The 23,524-nt window shown below is 37.4% G+C and overlaps 1 protein-coding gene across 1 annotated transcript in view; it reads right to left on the reverse strand.

Annotated features, from left to right (window-relative positions):
* Positions 1-735: 735 nt before the first annotated feature.
* The window catches only part of LOC121876144 (E3 ubiquitin-protein ligase UBR2-like), an 85,971-nt gene continuing 63,182 nt past the window's right edge, over positions 736-23,524 (reverse strand). The window contains 11 exon segments of the mRNA XM_042381081.1: positions 736-1,849; positions 3,373-3,520; positions 4,800-5,016; positions 5,241-5,429; positions 8,394-8,647; positions 10,861-11,025; positions 13,198-13,360; positions 13,362-13,406; positions 13,709-13,859; positions 17,062-17,377; positions 22,647-22,851. Coding sequence (XP_042237015.1) covers positions 1,650-1,849; positions 3,373-3,520; positions 4,800-5,016; positions 5,241-5,429; positions 8,394-8,647; positions 10,861-11,025; positions 13,198-13,360; positions 13,362-13,406; positions 13,709-13,859; positions 17,062-17,377; positions 22,647-22,851 — 2,053 coding nt within the window. The 3' untranslated portion in view covers positions 736-1,649.

Here is a 23,524-nt window from a genome sequence, read left to right on the forward strand (position 1 = left end):
CTGTACCTTTAAGGCTGCTATAACCCAAAAGTAACCTTCTGGCTAATTTTCAATATTCATTTTTGTTGTGGAATACCACACAATATTTACTTTTATTATGGGGCATGTCACTTTTATTATGGAGGAAGTCACTTTTACTATGGAGCAAGTCACTTTAATCTGGAGCAAGTCACTTTTACTTAGGAGCAAGTCACCTTTACTAAGGAGCAAGTCACCTTTAGTATCGAGTATGTCACCTTTACCATGGAGCAAGTCACCCTTACTATGGAGCACCAGTAAAATTCCACTTTTGCTATGGAATACTGGAACCAGAATCACCTTTGCTATGGGGTACCAATAAAATTTAACTTTTACTATGGAGTACACGTATTTAAATTGTTGTAAGTTACACCTATATGGTACCCTGTACTCGTTTGAGAGGCAAATCACAAACTTAATCTGGCAAATGAGGTACAGTACAATGCTTGGACATTTGTACAGCCTACGTATTTTCAATAAATGCCAGTTTGCAAGAATACTTTACAGTATTTTATATTTCACTGTATTCTTAAAAAAAAATTTAATTAACTAAATATATAACAATATATGACAAAAGAGAGAAGCATTCTTTTATAAAAAATTTGAGTTCCTTCGAAAACTAAAACTTTCTTATTTTAGGCCATGGCTAAAACTCTTAAAATTCACGACACTTGACACACTCCACAATAGTCTATGACACAGGAAAAATACCACAACTCTTGCTCTTTTAGTGTAACATTTACCAACTACATTCTGCACACGTTTTGACATCCTCAAAAACTGTCACAGTCCACAGTCAGTGATTGATTGCTTGTTGTTAAGTGAGTCGCACCCTATCATTCCATTAAACACTTAGCAACCAACAAATAAAAAGTTGCTACACACTGTAACAGTGACTAAGAATCCCAAAAGTGAACAGTTCTTAGTCGACATCAATTCTGTACATGTACCAAAGTAAACAATTCTGCACATGTATGAAAATGAACAATTCTGTACACGTAAGTAAATGAATCTTTCCTACTTTCACTCAGCTTACACAATAAATTCAAAATCTACCTAAAGCTTTGATTATTATTATTATGTTTGTTAGGATTCAGTCTACTTGTCAAGGTCATACTGTGGTGTACTGATATATATATATATATATATATATCCAATGACTTAGAACTTTGTGTTTACAGAGAAGTACAACTGGTGCTGTGATATAACCACAAACAAACAACAATTCTGTCACAACAAGATTGCATTACGTTAATCAGTTAGGTGATTTGGACACGATTACCAAAAACAAAAAGAGTTGTTGAGAGAAAGGGAGAAAGAGATGAAAGATTATTTGGATATCCTCTTCTTCTCCTCTTAAAGTTTCATCTACAGACAGTAAGTGAAGTGTTTATTGAAAAAACATAAAAAAAAAAAATATAAGCTTAGTAAGATAAAAGAATATAACAGAAACAACCCTTACTAAAGAGCTCCACTTGGTGAACTTGGTGTGTGAGCCTCACATGTGGTGTATAACAACACTCCTCACCAGACTATTTGCCGTACAAGTATACTGAACCTTACAGAAGCAGCAACTTGGGCTGAATATCCCTGATCTGGCAGCTATTACAGTGTCTACACAAATTGAGCCATTAGAGGTGCTGCCACTCTGTCGCCATAACACTCGAGTTGCTCTCCATTGTGTGAGCAATGGTGTCAGGTATGGAGTGGGAAAGCCACATGGTATGGAGGCGTGCATACTGTTTAGCGTCCAGGTGTAAGGGATTTCCACGCTTCAAGCCTTGATCAGTCTCTCCATACTCATCAAGGTAAGGTGGGTTGACGAAGCATCCTGTAAATAGTGCTAACATAAGTCTTATATTCATGCTGTATTAAGTGAAATGAAGTGATTTAAGATATGAAGTGTCTGAGTTCAAATTTTGTCAATACTTCCAGTCAAATTAAAAACAAAGGCCAGCACAACTTTAGTAATTCTCTCTCTCACTCATATAATTACTGTATGCAAATACTGCACATTAATATTACAGTACTTAATGTTTCAGAAAAGATTAAGCAAAACAGTAGTGAATTAACAAACTCACACAAAATTATGGTAAGGAACTTAGTCAGTCATTTGGCACAGATATAAGAATGAAAAGGAGATGGTACTGAGTTACTGTACTGTATCTGATAGTGAATGTATAGAGACAATTTGTATTAATACAAAAAAAAGAAGTTAAAGAATCATAAGTACAGTAATCCTTTGCCAACCACAGGTTTACCAACAGGGGTTTTGAGTATCCATGTTTTATATATTGCATACCACCTTATCAACCATTGTATTGTTTTGAGTATCTGCATTTTTCAGATTTCTAGCCCAGTTCCAAAGGAAGGTTCATTGGATCAGTTCTAAAAGAGGTTGATCTTGTTCACTTAATCATATACAGAATATTCCTTAAATTATATTTTATCATCTCATTTTCACACAAGTTAAATGCAATGTGGCTTTCTACTGTCTTGACAATAGTCATCACCAAATTTAACACTCCAAGGGTCAGGGGCTGGGGTGGCAACCATACCCCTCATGGTCCAGGTCACAGACACTCTAATCACCAAGTAACTATCAAAAGCATTTATACCTTTATTGATAAACATGGAAACTTTTTTTTTTACCAAACTGAAGGAAATGAATTCATCTAGAATATGTTAAAGAGTTACAGTATTTTGTAAGGTAAGTATTTCTTTGAAAATCTGAGATGAATAACTTATTATACATTTTAAAGTTCTCATATTTTTCTTTGCCATCAAAAATATTCATTCTAATTCAAACATATGTAAAAGTATGAAAATAAATCAGTGTAACAGACCAAAATAAAACAGAAAAAGAAAAGACAACTAACACAAAGACCTCTGACATCCTCAAGTGTGAGTGCTTTAGGTTAAATGAGAAGCAGATATTACATGTACTGTATCTTCTTTACCCTTAACACCTTGTAAAAAAAAAAAAAAAAAAATTGAGGACATTTATTGTGTAGGCACATTGAGGCCAGGTGTAGCATCATGGGAGACTGCTCTATTGTACTACTACTAATTCTTTTTTTTAATATCTGTATCTACTCAGTGTACTGTATAGCATAATATATAGCATACATCCTGCATTACTTTAAACTTTCAGCTGTGTATTAAAGGAATTTAGTTTTGCCCTTGTATGGACACTTCCTCAAATCCTATTTCCCATTAAACCCAGCCCTTGCCAACCATAGGAAGTTTCTAAAACATAACCCCTGTGGTTGGTGAGGGATTACTCTATGTGCAAATTATTATGGGAATTAATTTCAAAGCATTACTAAAAAATAATCAAAGCACGGTACATACCTTTGATACGTCCTGACAATAGTAAGATCTTACACTCTCGCACCCTGAGGAATATTCCTGTTCCTGCTCCACAATGGTGAGCATGGTATGTACAAGCACCCACCATCTGTCTTGACCCTTCTGGGAACTCAGTCTGACAGCAGTAACTCTGAAATAATTGTCATATTATGTCATTAAAGTTTGAAAAGTATTTCAAGTTAGGCCAGATAACACATAACTTCTGTCTCAATATGTATGCTCATCTCTATGATGCTGCTTCACCTGTTTATTTTGAGTCACTATTTACCTCACATGCACTACCCAGTACAGCAGGGGTTCTCAACCAGGGGGGAATTCCCCCCAGGGGGGGAATTCAGGTTTTCAAGGAAGCAAGAGATATGTTCGATGAGAAATCAATCACAGAAATTTGGCCCTTGATGTGCGATTCCTACCCAAAAGCGGCAGAAAGAGATATCCGTGCATTGCTTCCGTTTGTGTCGACATATCTTTGTGAATCAGGCTTTTCAACTCTGTTGCAAATTAAAACGAAGCAACGTAGTAGATTAGAGGTAGAAAATGACCTGCGTTGTGCCCTTTCAAGCACTCCTCCGCGTATCCCAGAATTGGCGAAGAAAAACCAATCACAGGTTTCTCATTGACTGTAATCTTCATCTGAATAAAATTAATTACAAATTTACAATATTCTGGTATTCTATTGAACTTTTTGTTTATTGCATTATGCTTCAGTTTGGTCTGTTAAGTAATTCATTATAAATAAAAAAACTATTTTACTTTTATTCAAGTTTTATAAATCCATCAACATTTTCAATTGGCATTTAATTTGTAAAACTCCACTATAAAAATAATCCATGTAAAATTGTAAATGTATATGTACTAATATGGAAAAAATAAAGGATTTTCAGTATTATATGCATATTATTTGGAATGCACTTTTTGAGGCAGACAATCTTGGAAAGGAGGGGGGAATGACATTCTGACATATGGAGAAAGGGGTGCATGGGGCAAATAAGGTTGAGAACCACTGCAGTACAGTATAAGGTCAAGTAATACAAGCAGTGTTCACCAAACATTATGCCTGCTGGCCAAATGCTGCTCAAATCTTGAGTCCAGATGCACAAGAAGCTGACCCAGTTGAATAAGTTTGAACCAAATAATTCTGCATGTATTTGTTTGATTTGGGTTACTCTTATGCTGATGAGATCTGCTCTTGCAGTGTATTGGCTATTGGTGTATTTGTTGCAAAATGCAAGGCAAAGGTTGATATTACTGTACAGTACATACAATTTGTGTTCTGAAATTCATGAGAATATACTAACAGAGGTTAGGCTAATAGATATAAAGATATTTTTCAATTAAAAATTTGGTAACACTATGGGGAAAGTCTGTTTGTTACCAATTTTCTTCCAAGCAATATAATACCTTCTCACCTGTGAACATAACATTTTCCCACATACAAGACACATTGTAGGAGTCCGAGAATCATCTCCAGATGATGCAGGACACGGGAATTGTGAGACAGTGTTGATCAGCTCGGAGTAGTCATGTGGAAGGCTGACCAGCTGATTAATGCGTACCCAAGACCTCATACAACCTTCACTACCGGCACCAGAAACCATGGCTCCTACACGACTGTCACTACACCACCTGAAAAAATTTCAAGTGTACAGAAAATGAATGACAGAAGTTATGAGGTCAAATAGAGTTTTAGATAAACTGCTATTGATATCTGTGTTAAGGTGCCACTTCAATTATAATGTCAAAACATGGGAGTTATTACACCATTATTTGAACTTCATTAAAATGTTCCTGAATATTGATCTCAAAAGTGGGAGGAGAATAAAGACAAAAGACAGAAAATAAGTCCTTACTTGTTGACTAGTTCTGACAGTGCTGGTTCAATGAATGTTGGTCTGAGTTGGTTTACTGCCAGGCCAAGATAGCGAAGGAGACAATAGAACTCGGACTCTGGCACCCAGACAGAAGACTGAAGCTCCTCTGGGGCAGGGACCTCTGTCAGGAAATGGAAGAACAGACCACAGCACCTCAAGAATGGCAAGCTGAAACAAATATAAAATATTAATTTTGTAGGAACATATAAGTTATATACAGTAGTAGATGCTACAAAGCTGTTTGCCATGCAATGCCAAGTAGCTAATTACTGTAGTGTATATCTATAAGAGTTAATACTCTTATAGCAAGATGTAAAACAAGAAAGAACTAATAGGAAAAGAAGGAGAATGTGTTGCCTTTTTTTCCAGCCACCAGTGTTGTCCTTGGGAAAGACTTTGTACAAGTCAAAAGTGAAAATGTGTCCCATAGGCATGACTGCAATTAGGGACAGTGTGGACACAGTACACTGTATACTAAGCCTTTGGTACACAAGAATGCAGCATGGCCGGTACTGCACTCAACCTCATTTATTTCGCCAAGTTGTAAACTTACGTTCCCATTTAAAGCTCGGTGAACTGGGAGTGCCCATGGATTGTACCACTGACACCCTGGAACAGGAGGCGAGCGCTGTATCCACTCGACCACTGCACTAGACAAGTGAAAAGTAACGAATGTGTAACAGTATATCTAGTACTGTGTGACAGCTAGTCTCAGATGTCTTATGTGAAGTGGATACAGACACAACAGAACAGTGTAAAGACCAGTTCACTGATGTAGTACAGCCATCAATGAGATTACGAAAATGGTCGTCCGCAGATGGGGAGGTTAAATGTAAACAAACATGGACGATGATAATCTTCGCTATGCTAGAAGAGAATGATCACGTCAATTACTAATCAAGAGGCCACTTTGTGTTGAATTTTACCTTAATTACTGAATGGCCACTCACTAGAGGTGGCTATACCAAGGGAAGAAAGTCAGTAGCCTGTGTAGGATCCCTCCACTGTTCCTGATAATTTTGTTTTGGGTTATTTGGAAGCCCAGTACAGTAGGGTCTCAAGAGTACGTGAGGATTACATTCCTAGCATCCACGCACAAGTGCAAATTTGCGTATACAGCGGTCCCTCGGTTAACGAGCACAATCCGTTCCAGCATGTTGCTCGTTAACCGAAAAACTTGTTAACCGAAACCATTGTTTCAATGGGTTTTTGGGTAATTGGTTCCAGCTCACAGAAAATTGCCTAAATTCAACAAAAAATGTAGAAAAGCACACTTACTTTGAGGTGTGTATGTAGAAGGCTCCTGGATGATGATGGGAATTAGAATGGGGATGGAGGAGAAGGGAGAAGAGAAGGCATTGGGGTGGAAGAGAAGTCGCCCCATGGCGCCATTTCACCCATAAAATTTTAGTTCTCTTGGTGTAATTCAAGATTATTTTCTTTAAATCAACATTGCACTGCATTATATATTGTCAATATGTAAAATAAATTTCAAAATGACCCATAATTTGCTTGGAAACACAGAAAAAAGGCATTTAGTTGAAGAGTCTCAAGCAAGATGTTACCTCCACTGAAAAGAGAGAGAGACAAACGCCTGTTTGTGTGTTAACAGGCTGGATGGCGTGCCAGAAACTAGTTTCTTTACCTTCAATTATGTTCAATAATTGTTAAAAATGACTAAAAAATATTCATATTAAACTTTTAAAATTATTGAATTGTATAAACTTCTTGATATTTACTAAAATAGTAAGGAATTTAAGCCCTAAAACCGATTACTGTATTGGCGGACTAATACTACAGCTGGTGGACCGCCAAATGCAAGCGAAAACATGTTGAGGTCGGCTTGTAAAAAACTCGTTAATTGAGGGATTGCTCATTAACCGAAGTTAAGAATCTTATGGAAGGTAACTCGTTAACCGAAATCTCGTTAACCGAGGGATCACTGCATGTATTTGGGTCCCCCTGTATATACCTGTATATACGTATAACCCCTTTTTTATACTAAGGTAACCGATGTGCAACTTCAGAGTTCTAAGTCCAATATCTTGATTTTTTTTTCTTCAAAAGTTCTCACAGTAAGTGTTAATTTTCTTTTTCTCACTCTCACCACCATAAATTTTACTCTTAAGGCCATGATTGGGGTAAAGTTCAACGGTAACGAAAAACTTTATGAGCATGAATACCTGGGAAATGTTCATGGGACCAGTGCAAGAGAGAAGGATGCCTCGGCAATAATTTAACCTATGGTACCATACAAACGCTTTAAATGTACAAACAAACACAAATATTAAACCTACGATATCATATGAACATTTGAATGTAAAAACAAACGCTCAAACCATTCTCTGGGCGACGCAACTCAGAGACGTGTGTGACAGCTGCTGTGACATCATATAGGAGGAGGAAGAGTGCAGCTGGGTGGTGAGTTGGGGACGCAGTTACAGCCCACTGCCTTAATACATAGGTTTACTTGCCACACATACACAACCACGCTCTTAATTTTTCTTATTTTACAGTATTGTATTTATTTATTTTTTAAAGCCAAGTTAGAGCAATGTATTCTTTTTTCAAACGAGCACAGACAGGTGATAAACACATTGAGCTAGCGAGAGATGCTGGGTGGGTTGGATAACACAAGAGTAAGACACAAGCGTAAGGGTGGTTCAGGGGGTTAAACACGTATAAGTAGGGTCATGTATTTTGGGATTTTGACTACTGTAGTTTCAGCAACATACAGCAGGGCATCACTACTTTCCATCTGGCCTGACATGATTCAAATCATTTAACTCGCTTGTGTCATTGGGCCCATTAGAAACGGGCAGTAGATGTTCCCGATTCAGACACAACATCCATCAAGCAGGCCGGTATGACATCACCAATGGCTAATGACATAAAAGACAGCCAGCCATGTAAATGGGTTAGTGTGAACCGGGCCTAAGAGATTAGATTATCTTTATTGTTTGCATCTTATTGCAATCATGCACTGTTCTCAACTGTCATTTTTGTCACTTCTGATTCCCTTTTTTGTGCCCAGAGTAAGAAGCAAATTAGTAATAACATAAGAGCCTGATATACTAGCAAGTGGGGGTAAAATGATAAATTAATAACCAAATGCAGGCTTTAGCTACATACCAGCTCTCTTTAACATAACTGAGGAGGTGCTGAGGTTCTACATTAGTTGTTGGCAGGTTGGCTAGTGATCGGCAATGAGTAAACATGGACATAAGCCATGTAGCGTCACTGCTACCAGTAGTACTGGTGCCTTCATCACTCTGTTCATCAGTCTCATCATCAACTTCCATATTTGAGTTGCTTGTGTGACCCTCATAGGTCAGCAGGAGCTGCACCAGGTGAGCCAGGAAGCACACTTGAAGTAGGTGTAGATCCTGTAATAATGGCAGGAAAAGATATAGAATGTAATTTTCTATAAACAAGAAAAGGCAGACAAAAAGTGATTAGCATAGATCTTTTATCCTACTGTTCTGAATAACAAATTGCAAATGGGATAAGTAGCATTTTAAGGTTATTCATGAAACAAGTCAAGCATAACTCAAAATTACTGGAAGACTAAATAAATCTGCTTTCCTATTATAAAACAGCTTGTTCACATCTATTACTACCAATAGTTGCCAAATGTGGCACTGATGCTTCTACAGTATTTACTGTTCCAGTGTTATTCAAATACTGTAGTGAAAGATTATCCATATTCATCTCAATCAATTCACTTAGGTGCAAGCTATTTTCCCAAGTTGAGCTGTTCTAAATGCTGTGCTCCATCCTCATCTGAAATTTGCTGTGAACCAAAGAGGAGGAGGATGTGTGTGTTGTTACCTGGGGAGACGTCAATCATGCTAAAGGTTGCCACGGAGGGTGTAGAGGTACAACATTTACACAATTCAATTAAAGTAATGTACAAAGTGTGATTATTAATACAGTGGCTGGTCTACTGTTATGAGTGGAATGTTGACTGTACAGATGAATCATTAATACTGTTATAGGGTTGACAGAGTGTATGGTCTTTATTCTCTGTATCTGATACACATTCATATATAATCACACCACATAAGCAAAGAACTGAAGAAGATATTGAAGAAGATGAAGAAGAGATGCTTAATGCATTAAATAATTACTGTAAACTATTATAGGGTTGCCATATTTGAACATTAAAAAAAGAGGACGTTCCTGAAGACATCATGCCCACCCGGCACACACTTTGGTGCTATGTAACTTTGATGCAGCCGTGACCGTTTTATGCTCCGGAAAAGTACAACAAATCGTAAGCACTAGCTGTGGCACCAAGTGACAAACCCACAACAAAGACTAAGATCAAACACTGTCACTGCAGGTTAAAGACTGGCCAACCACCGATCACCATCAGAGTTGTCGACACACGTAAATAATATAGCGAAAGTGGCTAGATTTATGGTTGAAAATTGCTAAAATGCCTTAAATGCAGGACACGAAAAACATATGCTACAGTGTAAAAAAAAGCCATAATAAAAAAATGGTATACTTTCAACATTTCATTTATGGCTGTAACAGCAATAAATACAAAAAAGCAAAAACAAATATAATAATGCGCGTGGCTGAAGAACAAGAAAAAGCAGTACATGGCACTACAGTTTACCCCAAAAACTGCTAGCAGCTAAGTTGACAACACCGTACAGGCATACACGTGACTTTGTAGAGGATTCCTCCCCTACAAGCGCCGTTTGTCGCTGAGTAGCCGAACCTTCTCGAATTCCCCAGCCTACGCCTCCAGCGCCGCCTACGGAGCGGGGGTCAACTATCAACCCACGCCTACCCCCGCCTTATAAGACCTGACACCGATGTGACCAGCCTCTTTCTACCCGCTGCCACCAGCAAGCAAGACCTCCTCCTCCTCCGCGCCAGCCTGGCGGCTCCCGCTCCCGCAGGCGACCTTGGCGTCCCTCAAGCTGAGTGTCCTCACTCTGGGCACCCTCTCCAACCAGCTCTCTCTACTCAATGCTTGTTACCATGCTGCTTACCCAGCAACAAACTGCACTGTACATCCAATACAATATGTATACAGTGAGCACATTGTGAGTTTCCTTTCTCCATCCCATCCTGAGTGTGAGCCAATATCTCATAACCCCACAACTTATCAGCTGACGAAAACTGAACAAGATCTCTACTGTTTCCACCTCCCCTCTCTCACAGTCTCTCTCTCTCTCTCTCGTCATTACAGTTTCAGGTTTCTTTCCGTGGAGAAAATGATGGAAGCTGAAATTCCGGACTTTTGAAGAATTTTAAAATTTCCTTCCGGATGAAGATTTCGAGACCTAATGGAGGACATGTCCGGGAAAATACGGATGTATGGCAACCCTAAACTATTATGTAAATACAGTATAACATTAATCAAATCTTTAATAAATCATTAAGCCCAACAAATTATATTTAACCCTCTAACTTTTGAGTAGAGTGAATCAAGAAGTACAGAAACCTCAGAGCCAGGGAGGATATGAGAGAAGAAAATGATGCATGACAATACACTGGGAACCATAGATGATAATTTAGCTTTTAGCAACAATGAAATGCAGTATGCACTTTACATAGATAATAATCTGAAGGGACAAACCTGCTGACAACCAATGGCTATTCCTTGAATGTTGGGGAATATGGATGGCAATCCCAAGCTGAGTGTGACCAACAGGCTAAAGGTGTCCCACTCAACCACACAAGGCGCTGCCTCCCCTCCCTCCAGAATGTAACTTAGAAGGCGAACGACAGCACCTTCAATCATCTGTAATACAGTACATGAATGAAATATAATATATATATATATATATATATATATATATATATATATATATATATATATATATATATATATATATATATATATATATATATATATATATATATATATATATATATATATATATATATATATATATACTGAACGTGTGTGGAGGCAGTGGGCTGTAACTGTGTCGCCGACTAGCCAGCCCACCTGCCTCGTTTATTGTTACATGTAATCAAACTATAAAAGTCGTGAAATAATCATTACAAGACTTTAATGTGGCTTAGATACTATGATAATATAATATTAAATTATAAAATAAGATAAAATGAAAAGCATGGGTGGGTTGCGGAGTATGTGTGGGAAGTGAAGGTGTGTAGAGGTGATGGGCTGTAATTGTGTTGCTGCGCTCCCTCCCTCGATGTGACATAATGGCATGGTGCAGTGCAGTAAGGCAGCAACCACATGTGTGAGTAAGCTGGTTGACTGCCTAGTTGAAAAGTGTCACATTGCTCAGAGGATGGTTTACGTGTGGAAGGAGTTATTTTCTGTGAATAAAATACAGTGGTCCCTCGGTTAACGAACACAATTCGTTCCAGAAGGTCGTTCGTTAACCGAAACCATTGTTTCAATGGGTTTTTGGGTAATTGGTTCCAGCTCACCGAAAATTACCTAAAGTAAAAAAAAAAAAAATGCAGTACAGTACACTTACTTTGAGGTGTGCATGTAAAAGGCTCCTAATTGATGATGATGATGGTAATTAGAAGTGGGGGTGGAGAAGAAGGGAGAAGAAAAGGCAGTGGGGTGGAAGAGAAGTCACCCCATGCTTCATGCCGACATTTCACCCATAAAATTTTAAGTTCACTTGGTGTAATTCAAGATTATTTTCTTTAAATCAACACTGCACTGCATTATATATTGTCAATATGTAAAATAAATTTCAGAATGACACAATTGTACTGTAAAAACGTTAAAATAGTTTATGTTCAAGAGAGTCTCAAGCAAGATGCTTCCTCCTCTGAGCAGACACAAACTGACGCCATTCTGGGGGAGTCAAGTGGCTGTTTGGTGTGCTAAAAACTAGTTCCCTGTACTTCAATTATGTTAAATAATTGTTAAAATGACTAAAAATTTTAATAAAAGAATTGGAAAATTATTGAATAGTACAACTTTCTTGATATTTTCTCAAAATGTAACGAATTTAAGCCTTAAAACTGATTACTGTATTGGCGGACTAATACTACAGCTGTTGAGCAGCAGGAGAAAACATGTTGGGAAAAATTTGTAAGGAATTCGTGAACAGAATTTTTTTCGTTAACCGAATTTAATATTCTTATGGAAGGTAATTTGTTAACCGAAATTTCGTTAACCGAGGGATCACTGTATGTGTACATAATTGTATTTTATGATGTGATGTGTATCATCAATTTTATTGTTTATCATTGCATTTTTTTAATTTTTGATGTATGCAATTTGAAACTTATTCAAATTCGGCTAACCTTGTGCTCACTAAATCATTTAACTCTGAACCACATCTTTTATAAAAAGTGGAATAAGTGTTAAAGAACTTTCCAATAAATATGGTATCTCATCCCTGTTGTGTGCAGTATTCAAACCAGATCAAGAAGACAGGGCAGGGCAAAAGAAAGGGAGAGAACATGAGAGGAAGAAAGAGAAAAGTAGGAATTAAAAGAAGCAAGAGGGAGGGAATGACGTGCAGGGAGGAGAGGGAGACAAGAGAAAGAGAGGTAAGTGGAGGACATGTTTGTTGAAACAAGCATGACCTTTACCAAGCTCCAAGTTAAGCAAAGTTCTTTCTGATAATGTCCAAGAAACTTCATCATGTAAGTTTCAGCTACCCTTTATTTGCAGTATGAATTACATGAGAAAAAAAAATGAGATTTCCATCAAAAATCACTTATTATTTACCGTACTTGTTTACATTCAGGTTAATAGGTTGTAACTTTATTCTATTTATCTATTTTGTTGACCTACACCTTCCAGGGACATAACTACATTTTATATTTATCTTATTCAATGTCATAACATTATTCATTTATCTCACTTAATTCTATACTTAATGAGGACTGTAAGTTTATTTTTTCATATCTGTACTGTATGTTTAGTATTTAATCATTATCATTGTTTACATGTGAGTGAGCTGTAATTCACCTGTTTCTTCTTCACACACAAGGGAACATATGCTGCAAATTTGACAAGGGCAGCGAGGCAGTCACGCTGGCGAGCTGATAATGCAGTAAGGAGGGCACGATTGGCATTTCGCTGTGTCTCTTCCAAGGTATGTATAGTGTAGGCTGCACTGTCCCATACCATGAGGAATACGTCTACTTGATGCATTGGGGTTTACACCAAGGCCGCGGCTGTGGATTAAGAACGTATAAGCCATCATAAATGAATTAAGAGTTAAACTATACTGTAAAGCATTAAATTTCAAAATTATGTTCAACATCTTATTTTTATTATTTTAACTTATATGAAATTCATGCATTTTTTCTACTACAGTGTAGTATGGCAGCAACCAGAAGTAACAATCGCCCTCTCAATTCGTCTAGTAGTTGTAACAGATGTGTTTCATTATGCTGTACTCTTCCACAACTTGTCCTAGGTGAAGCTGTAAATGTAATGCTGTAAAGTAATTGAAAAACTCACTCCCTATAATTACAAACTCACCATGTAAACAGCATGGGCGAAGTTAGACATCATTTCTGACGTATGGCTGGGGAAGGTGGGTATGGTGGTGGCTGCAGGGTTGTTGAAGAGTACACTAAAAGCCTCTGCAGTTTCAGGAGATGCGATTGACATGAGGTCAACAGCTACAGTGGGTAAAGAAGGAGGTGTCCAAGTGCCCTCAGTAAAAGAGCCGTTTTCTTCTTCCTCTTCCTTTCCATCACCTCCCTACCCATCACATCACACACCATAGTTAGTTTAATAACGTAAAATAAAATAATCTTTTCATGCTTAACTGTACCTGTACTGTATATACTATAAATACACACACACACACATATTATTAAAAATTTTACTATTAACATATAATGTCACTGAAATTATAAAAAAAAAAAAATTAAAATACCAGATTATTAATACCGGTCTTTAAATTTCTCATGTCGGAACACACGCTATGTGCATACCGTACTTACAGAACAATGTTTAAAATTCCACAATATCACAGCCTAAATCCTTATATACATGTAAAATAGCTTAAGAGAAAAGAAGAAATATAATGACAAAATACAGTAAATGAAAGTAAAAAATAAGTCATGAGGTAAATAAAATACAGTCTCTCCCCGACTTACGACGGGGTTAGGGACCCAATTCCAGGTCGTAAGTCGAAAATGCGAAAATAATACATACAAAATCTAAAATGGGTGTCTCTTTTTCTTCTCAGCACCACAAAACTCTCACTTTTAAGCATGCCAGCCATTTTAAATGGAATTACAAACGAAAATTTTGTCAGTACACAGTGCAATCACTAACGCCGGGACTTGAAAATAATGAATTTGAAATAATTTTGGTACGACTGGGGCGGTCTGATGTCCGGGTAGGTTGAGGAGTGGCAGCACAGTAAATTTAAAGTTTAACCCGCTCGTATTCGGCGGGCGTTCATAAGTTGGGGACCCCCTGTACTGCAGAATAAAACTATAAAACATACACTTAGATTTCACATATTGGTGTAAAAATTTAAATAATTTTAGAAAAAATAAGTACAGTACAATAATTTGAATTGGAACCACTTCTGTAAAAAATGTAAAGAATTGCTTTTATGAAAATGTATTTTTAGTTAGTGAAGACATGTTTCTTTACAAAGTCCTGCTATATTTACTGTACATCCATCTACCTCATTCTATTCAATGCTAAACTGCATGGAACACATGTACACTAACTACCTCATAATAAACTATACTGTACATAAACATCCAGTAGCTGTCCCAAACACCCTAGTGCATATACCTTCTGACAATTGGATATGACCAAAACTCTCCAAAATATCTAGAAAAAATACAATGATTACAAGCCTCATTCAAGGTATTACTGGGTTATATTTACATAAGTTCACCAACTATTGCTGTTTGTTTGAGTTATAGCAGTTCTACCCAAGACAACACAAATACAGTAACAACAACTGGATGAGGACAACAGCTGCTATTCTCCATCTTTACAATAACAATATTGTTAATTACATATGATGATCATTGACAATCAATCATGTGGGGTAATGATGATGTACTAAGTAGCAGTGAAAGCTGGAGGGATGATGAGACATTAACTATTGTACTTAAAGAAAAATTTATTATCTAACTTGTTGGTGACCTTACTGTGATACATCTTAATACAAATTTAGATTATTATTCACTGATATTTGATGGGACTGATTTTGTTCATACAAACAGACACACATTCAGATTTCCCACTTAAACAACACTGTACAAAAAAAGTAGTACATCCTTAGTACGGAGACCAGTTACGATTCTCCTTTTTGGAACCCTTTCCAAACTTTAAATCAATGCTCACACAGTGTCAGAAGGTTAGTACTGTATATATGAATATCGTACTGAAAGCATTATACTTTGAAAGGCAGAAGTGCATAATTCACTGACATTTCACTGCTAATCTTTTGCACTCAAGCTAATTTTCAATAGAGCGATGTCAATTTCAAGGGCCCTTATTGTGTGTGACCTTGGGACCTCAAAACTGAGATATGAGCATGGATGATGAAAACAGTAGATGGAAGCACAAGGTGATGATGACTCAAGACTGTACAATAAGGGATACTCATTCATGGTTGATTAATTTTTCTCATAAGGTAAGAGGATTGCAGGTGCACAGGAAGTATGAGAGACCGATGTGCAACAAGAAGAAAGCATGTACAGTAGATCCAAAGACAGGTGTGGAGTATACATACACTCTCTCTAATATAAGCAAGAAAGAGGAAGTGAGATACTGTTTAAACACTGTACCAGGTGTGTTCAAGTACAGACAGACAAACTATATAGTGGGAGAAAATGGGAGGTATTACAATAAAGAATAAATGGGGGAAGTGGAATAAAGGAATAGAATGGGCAAAATAAATTTGTAGTATTGAAATTGAAGTGGCCTGGGAACTTCTGTAAAGGTGACCCCCTCACGGTGTGAGGCGAGGCAGAAAAGATATGTGCGAGATTTTTTCATGAACACCTTGCAGCTAGTGCAAGACAACTTCTGGATATAAAATTTATAAATCCTGGACCATTCTGCTCCAAATAATTAATCTAATTAAGAACTGTATATTAATGACTATACATACATACAGTATAATAAATAAATGTAATGGAAGCCCCTCGAAATTGAGGATGGGTCGGCCCAAGGGCCTCCTAGGCGTGAATTTGTTAAGGTGTACAAGCTGTCACCAACACAACAACCACACCCTAAGTTAACGAGCTGCATGGCCCAGTGCCACGGAATAGTCCGAGAAGACTGGACAGCTCGCCAACTGCACTGGCTAGCCATTACCCTGAAATACGATCCACAAATCAATTAACATCCAGGTTCCCAATTACTGCTGGGTAGAGAGGCAAATAATGGGGTAAAGAAACTTCCCCCATAGTTTCACCCTGGCCGAGGTCTAACCTCACTGCATATATATATATATATATATATATATATATATATATATATATATATATATATATATATATATATATATATATATATATATATATATATATATATATATATATATATATATATATATATATATATATATATATATATATATATATATATATATATATATATATATATATATATATATATATATATATATATATATATATATATATATATATATATATATATATATATATATATATATATATATATATATATATATATATATATATATATATATATATCCTTCACAACCAGACAAAGGAAACAGTGTTACACACATTTTAATACATTGCTTTGTCTGACACACACACACACACAAATATAATACTTATAATAGGAAATAAATGGAGGTAAACGTATTTAAACTTTTTGTGTTTCTTGTAGAGTGGGAGTCTGGACCAGCGTGGCGGTCTGCCCCTCTGCCCCCATCCCTTGCATATGCCTTAGTAATGCCGCTGTCCCCAAACTTGTGGAGGACCCTCCACCTCCAGCCAACCCAACCACTAAAATGGAGGTATTTCCCCCAGCACCCATGGGGCTGGCTGTTGCCGGCACACTTACAGCGCCGTGGGTAACCATGGCACCTGATGTTGGCACGACACCTCGCAGTGGCGCTGTCCATCTGCCCATCGTCAGCATGATTACTTTCCTCCTCGGGACGAGCTCCAGACATCACCACTGTCTGAATGCCATGCGAACACACAATTAACAATCGGAACCAATGCAACTGAACTAGCATCTTGAACCACAAAATCTGGTGATCCTGTACAATCAAGGTAAATTTAAAAATTGATCCAGATCTAACTGAACTCTCGGGACAAATTTAATTACTGATCAATACAGATTAATGAAGTACTAGTAAGTGTGCAGGTCACAGTGTTCGTGGCCCATCCAGATCCACCTTGTTTAGCAAAACTTCTTGAAAGCTAGACACACAATACCAGTAGATGTTAGTGAAAACTCTTAACCATTAATAAACACATAACTCATTAACAGTGAGGATCGGTAATCAGTACTATAAATTAATCTACAGTGATCTTCCAGAACTTTTTATTAATATTAATGATGCAAATACGGGATCTTTTATCACTGCTGATTAAACATGATGCACACTCCCTCTGTGATGTAGCATGAAAAATAAGAAACTTATATCTACATACACTATAAATATGAGCAAAAATACCCAAGGCAAGTATCCATATTATTCCATCCAACTATACCCCACTCTGTTGCAGCCAACCTAGAAGGCCGTTTCATACTGGATGCAATGCTAGCTATGCTGCTGATTTTGAATTGCTTCTGTTTTTCAGTGAGGCTGTTCAGACCGGATATGTACCATCCCAGATTGCCTCCTCCGCGAATTTTTCTCAGTGTGGCTTTCACGCATTAGAGCATTTTGGCAGTCTGGGAAGACAGTTGAGAGAGACGGCAGCTAGTGCCCTGCTTCAAGGTCATTCCTAACCATATTACCATTTACTGTTGTGTGTCATTGCACGTGGACCGTGGAGCAACTTATTGAAGAAGTGAAGAATCATACATGCTTATATGACATGACTTCATATAATTACAAAGACATGTTTGTATCTTGTTTTTTTATATCCTTTTCAATTATTAACCAGTACGGCTGGCTTTGGCAATTTTTCGACTTATGAATTTTGACTGAAATGGACTTATACTATCATATAAAGAAGGAAGACATCATTTAACAACTCCCCAAACCATGGAAGGTGTAGTTACGCCCATGGGTGAACGTGTCGCGGTGTTGAAAATTTACGCGTAGAACCCGTCGAATTTTACGGGTGTTGACGTTTTTCATCGAGTGAGAGTGGAATTATGCTAATTACCGTAAGTTTTCACTTTCTGTAGCTGTTTTTTCTTCACTTATTGTCTATCTCGATTTCGAAACATCGATATATTTATCCTTTTTCGTATTATTTACACTGCTTTCATAATTTTCACCAATACATATTTTTTTTTATGACTTTATAAGTACTGTATTTATTTTTTATTTGGTTTCACTTTTGCATTATAAGTATAGATTTTACAGTACTTATTCATTTATCTCGAAAGTATATCGAGGTAGCTGTTGTTACCGCTTACGCTGTATTTAATAGAACTTCATTGAACTGAGTGTGGGACAATCTGAAATATTGTTCAAATTTTTCTTCATCACCTAAAAGCTCCTGTACAAGACGACATTATTACCAAAGTTTGGTCTTTTCACATTTGTTTCATGTTTACCCAATTTTTTTTCTCTTAAGACATTCCTAGAATCAGCAGTGAAATTTCCTCCTCCTCCTCCTCTTCCTCATAAAACCACTGTGCACTGCCTTCCATCTTGACTGATGCAACAATACAGAGTCTCTCTCTCGAAATACAGTACATGGCTTGCATATTATCCGACATGAACACTCACATACAGTAGTAAGCACCGTGACCAAAAACCACAGCATCCGGTGTGAAACAGCCTCAACTCACTTGTTTCAATCTACCACTACTCAATTATCCTAGTCATTATCTCCTATTTCTGAATGATGAGGACCACATCCTAGAGAACAAATTCATAATTATGGCTGAAAATCATGATCCAGAATATAAAGTTAAGGCCATTATGAAACATTAACTTTACTGGGGCTATTACAGGTTTGAGTGTGAAATCAGGCCATGACTCTACATGGTATGTTTCTGGACTTGGGTTTAAAAGCTTGCAAGTTAAATTTGCAACCCCCTAACTGGAAGGGTCAGACTGCTTTTAGCTAGTTCAACTGAACAATGGCAAAAATATGGCTGCCAAAACAGCTTTGAAACTCTTTACAGTAACCTATAGTAACAAAATGCATTCACTAATCAGCAGTTTTATGGTGGCAATTCATATGAGAGCATGGTTTAGAGCTTTGCTAGTTTTCCTAGTCAGACCTGACTAAGTCATTACTACCAAGACATTACTATGCTTGGAGATACAACAGTACTACAGTGCTGTAGTGACTGAAACATAATACCCAAGAGCATTTTCATTATCCTACTCACATAAGTCTTAGCTTCCCTATTACTATAGGCTTAACAGTATTGCTGACAATAACAAAGCTGCATCTGTATAATAGTAGTACTTCCCGATCGCACAATCACGTCCTATACAACACTCAAGTACCACTACATTACTCTATTACCTCCTTTCTGCGGGAGATATAGTATTGTGGTAAAAACTGAAAAGCTGGAAGAACAGTTGCCACAGTGAGCTGTCTTCCTAACCTGTCTGGTAGTGATATAGCAGCAACTAATGTACTGTTATATCAATATGGACAATGGTATTGATTCTATAATCAACTACTGTAGATGAACTAGATGAAAAAAAAAAAGTTTGTCAACTCAGTGGTGACTCTGCCCTCCTGTACCCAGGAGTAAGTTGGAGCAGTTTCTGCTGTATTCTGACAACAGAAAAAAAAAAAAAATGCGTATTGCCATACTATTTCAAATTTTTATCTCGGCAGTAGCCATGGGTCCCAAGAATATGGCAGGTGAGGAAAAGGCTCACATCCTTGCCCTGTTGTGTGAAAATGTTCCTCTGAAGGGAAACCAGGATGAGGCACAACAGCAATTAAGACTAAGTGCACAACAATACTGTTCTACCTCAAAAATCATCTCTTGGGAGGTCCAAAAAAACCTTTAAGGCCACTGACATGCTAATGAGATGAAACGTTCTGAAGAATCCAACAAGGGCTGCAGCAGAAATGAAAATCCCTATCACAACCTGCTTCAGGTTGTCAGAAACAAATGATTCAATATGGACTGGTGTTAAATCAATGGGAAACATGGCAAGGCATTAAATAATATACTGTACAGTACTGTAGTATAAAAGGTTCATGTGTTTTATAAAAACAAATTATCCTTCACTCATGTTGTTATTAAAAGTTATGTAAAAAGGTTATAGTATCAGTATTTTTTGCAGACACTGTAGTTAACCAAGCAACAAATTTCAGAACTTCCGAACAGTTTTACTCACTTAGTGTATCATGAAAAAGTTTTACATAATTCTATTCCTCACCTAAGGCTAATCTACACACAACTGCTAAACACAATCACAATAAAGCAGTAATTGTTGAACTGTTTTAGTAAAAATTATTACATATACATGGACACATTAAGTAAAACAGCTTTATCAATGAAAGGAACAGCACCAATCATGTGTCACACTTATGGCCACTATGCACCTCACAAGGAACTTACCTGAGATTGCAGTACACATATTATAGCACTGTGATGCACTAAAGAATATCCCAAATAAAGACAAGCATCAATGAAACTTGTTAAACATGATGCACAATACCAAAATATGAATCAAGGAGGTAAAATCATCGTCAGTCTACCTCATATCTGATTGCTTGTACTGTACTGCATCTACCATGCACTGTACTGCATCTGCCATGTACTGTACTTGGTATGCACTCTTGTATCTGATATTGTTGAACACTTTTAAAAATTGTATTTATGGAACCTTTACACAAGAGTATTTTACTTACTTGGTTTCACATCTAAGATAGAATTAATGGCCATAATGTTTATTTTCTAAAATTTAATACCTGTCGTCTTATCAAAAGAATTTCATCCTGCAAACTGTTTAACCTTTATTACCTGGTACAGTATACACCAACATCTTCCTAATGTTCCAGACAAATTGCAATTGTAATATCCTATTAAAAAAATACTAATCTGGTTTAACCCCAGCTTTACCATGTGCTTGAATACCTCCACTTGTCCAATGTTCTGTATAATACTATTGTCTAATCAACATAGTTACAGTGCTTCCTTACAGTTTCCTCTTAGTTTTCTGGAAAATATCTGGTCACTGAAATGTCTTGGTGAAATACTGTACAGGTATATTCCCGAAAACAAACGCCTGTATAACCTACGACTTGCATAAGTAAGGATTACATATTAAGGGAAATACTCTGCAAGTTTTGTTACCCCGGAGATCTGATGATCAGGAGAGGAGCGGCAAAGCTATTTTGAATTTTGCAGGTGGTGGCATGGTGCGAATTCTTGACATGAGAGGGCTCTGCGCTCTACCTCCGACTCATTCCTGCCTCTTTGCTCTTGTTTACACTTACCACGCGTCTCTGACTTGTATTTTTGTTGTTGTTTTCAACTTTGTGAGTTATTCAATCATGCCTCAACATCTCAGTAATAGTTCAGGGGCAGTTTGATGGGATGTGATAAGGCATAATAAGAGTGGTGAGGGACCAGCAGAGATTGGTAGACTTCAACTTGCCACCCTAAACCATCTCTACCACTCAAGACAGGTAAATAAATCTCAAATTATGCTTTATATTGCTTATTTAAGGGTTATTATGCTTGATTTATAAGTATGCTTTATTTTGTTGCTTGACTGTGCATGACATATATATATATCAAGGGTAGATGGGAGTTCTAGGAGGGTGGCCGATCCCTAACCCCTGAATTTGTTATAATCTTATGGGATTAATTGCTTCAATAACCGTTGATTTATTAACCAACGACTTTCCCGATCCTTATATGCGTCGGTTATTGGGGTATGCCTGTACAGGGACCACTTTGTCTTGCAAGCATGAAGTGACCAATTAACTATAAAGGGATGAAAAAAGCATTACATTCTCGGTGAAGCTTGAAATTTATATGCTGTATTTTGCAGAAGTGATTCACATAAATGGTAAGTAAATCTAATAAAAAAGTAAGTCACATAAACCTCCATTTATTTCTATTCTTTTATAACATTTCTAAGCAATTGATTACCTTACTACAGTATACAATACCCTACTTTAACTAGTATCATTTAAAAAATGCAGTGCTATTTTTACAATTAACACCTACCTTCCATATTTAGTATTTTACTCCATTTTAAGAAGGTAAAATATAATGCTGCACAAGAAAAATGTTTGGTGCATGCATTTCCTGTAGGTCATGAGGGCTGGACTAACCTTGTACTTGAGTATGGTGTGTAGTCCCCTCAACCAATCTGTTATAGAGATGCTTGGTGGGGGGGGAGGCTGATCTTGGTTCTGGAGGCTGGCCGCTGTGCTTGTGACGCCAGGCAGCAGTGGAAGAGCAGTGTTGCACAGAGCCTCACACAGAGGGCACAAGTACTCGGACTTCTCTATGTCAAAGCTCAGGTTTTGACGAAAACTGGAAAGGTCATAGAAGACTAAAGTACCTGCATTAAATTTCTTCCAGTCATGTGTGAAGTACAGTATGTCAGCAAAATAATGTGCAGTATGTGTGCATGCATGTATAAGGATATAGGTATGAGTGTGTTAGTATAGATATGCAAGTACAGTACTATGTACTGTGTGTGTGTGTTTATATACAAGTAAACGTTTGTGTATGTACAACTAGAGATAAATGTATGAGTACACACGCATGCACAAACACACACACTTGTTTAAATACAACTGCACATGTAGAATGGTGGTGTTTGCATATGGACGTGTAGTACCTGGGGTAGTGGTGGAGTGGGTGGTGACGGGGGGCATTGGCACTTTCCTCTCAGGCATGCATCCTCCTACATACAAAACACCTGATCACCCCCCCATCTTCTCCCTCCCTACCTCTCCTCACTCTCTCTACCTTCCTTCCTTACCTACCCCTCCTCACTCTCTCTCTACCCTTCCTTCCTTACCTACCTCTCCTCCCTTCCCCATCTCTACCTACCTACAGTACCTCTTTTTGCTCTCTACCGCCCTCCCTCCTTTCTCTACCCTCCCTTCCCTGGCCTCCCCAAAGTGAAAACTGTGCTCTTGGCTGGACCATTACCTACAACGCCTTGCACACCCAGTCATGACACAACTGACATGGCCGC

Source organism: Homarus americanus, unplaced genomic scaffold (genome assembly GCF_018991925.1).
Source record: "Homarus americanus isolate GMGI-L3 unplaced genomic scaffold, GMGI_Hamer_2.0 scaffold34921, whole genome shotgun sequence".
Taxonomy (NCBI): domain Eukaryota; kingdom Metazoa; phylum Arthropoda; class Malacostraca; order Decapoda; family Nephropidae; genus Homarus; species Homarus americanus.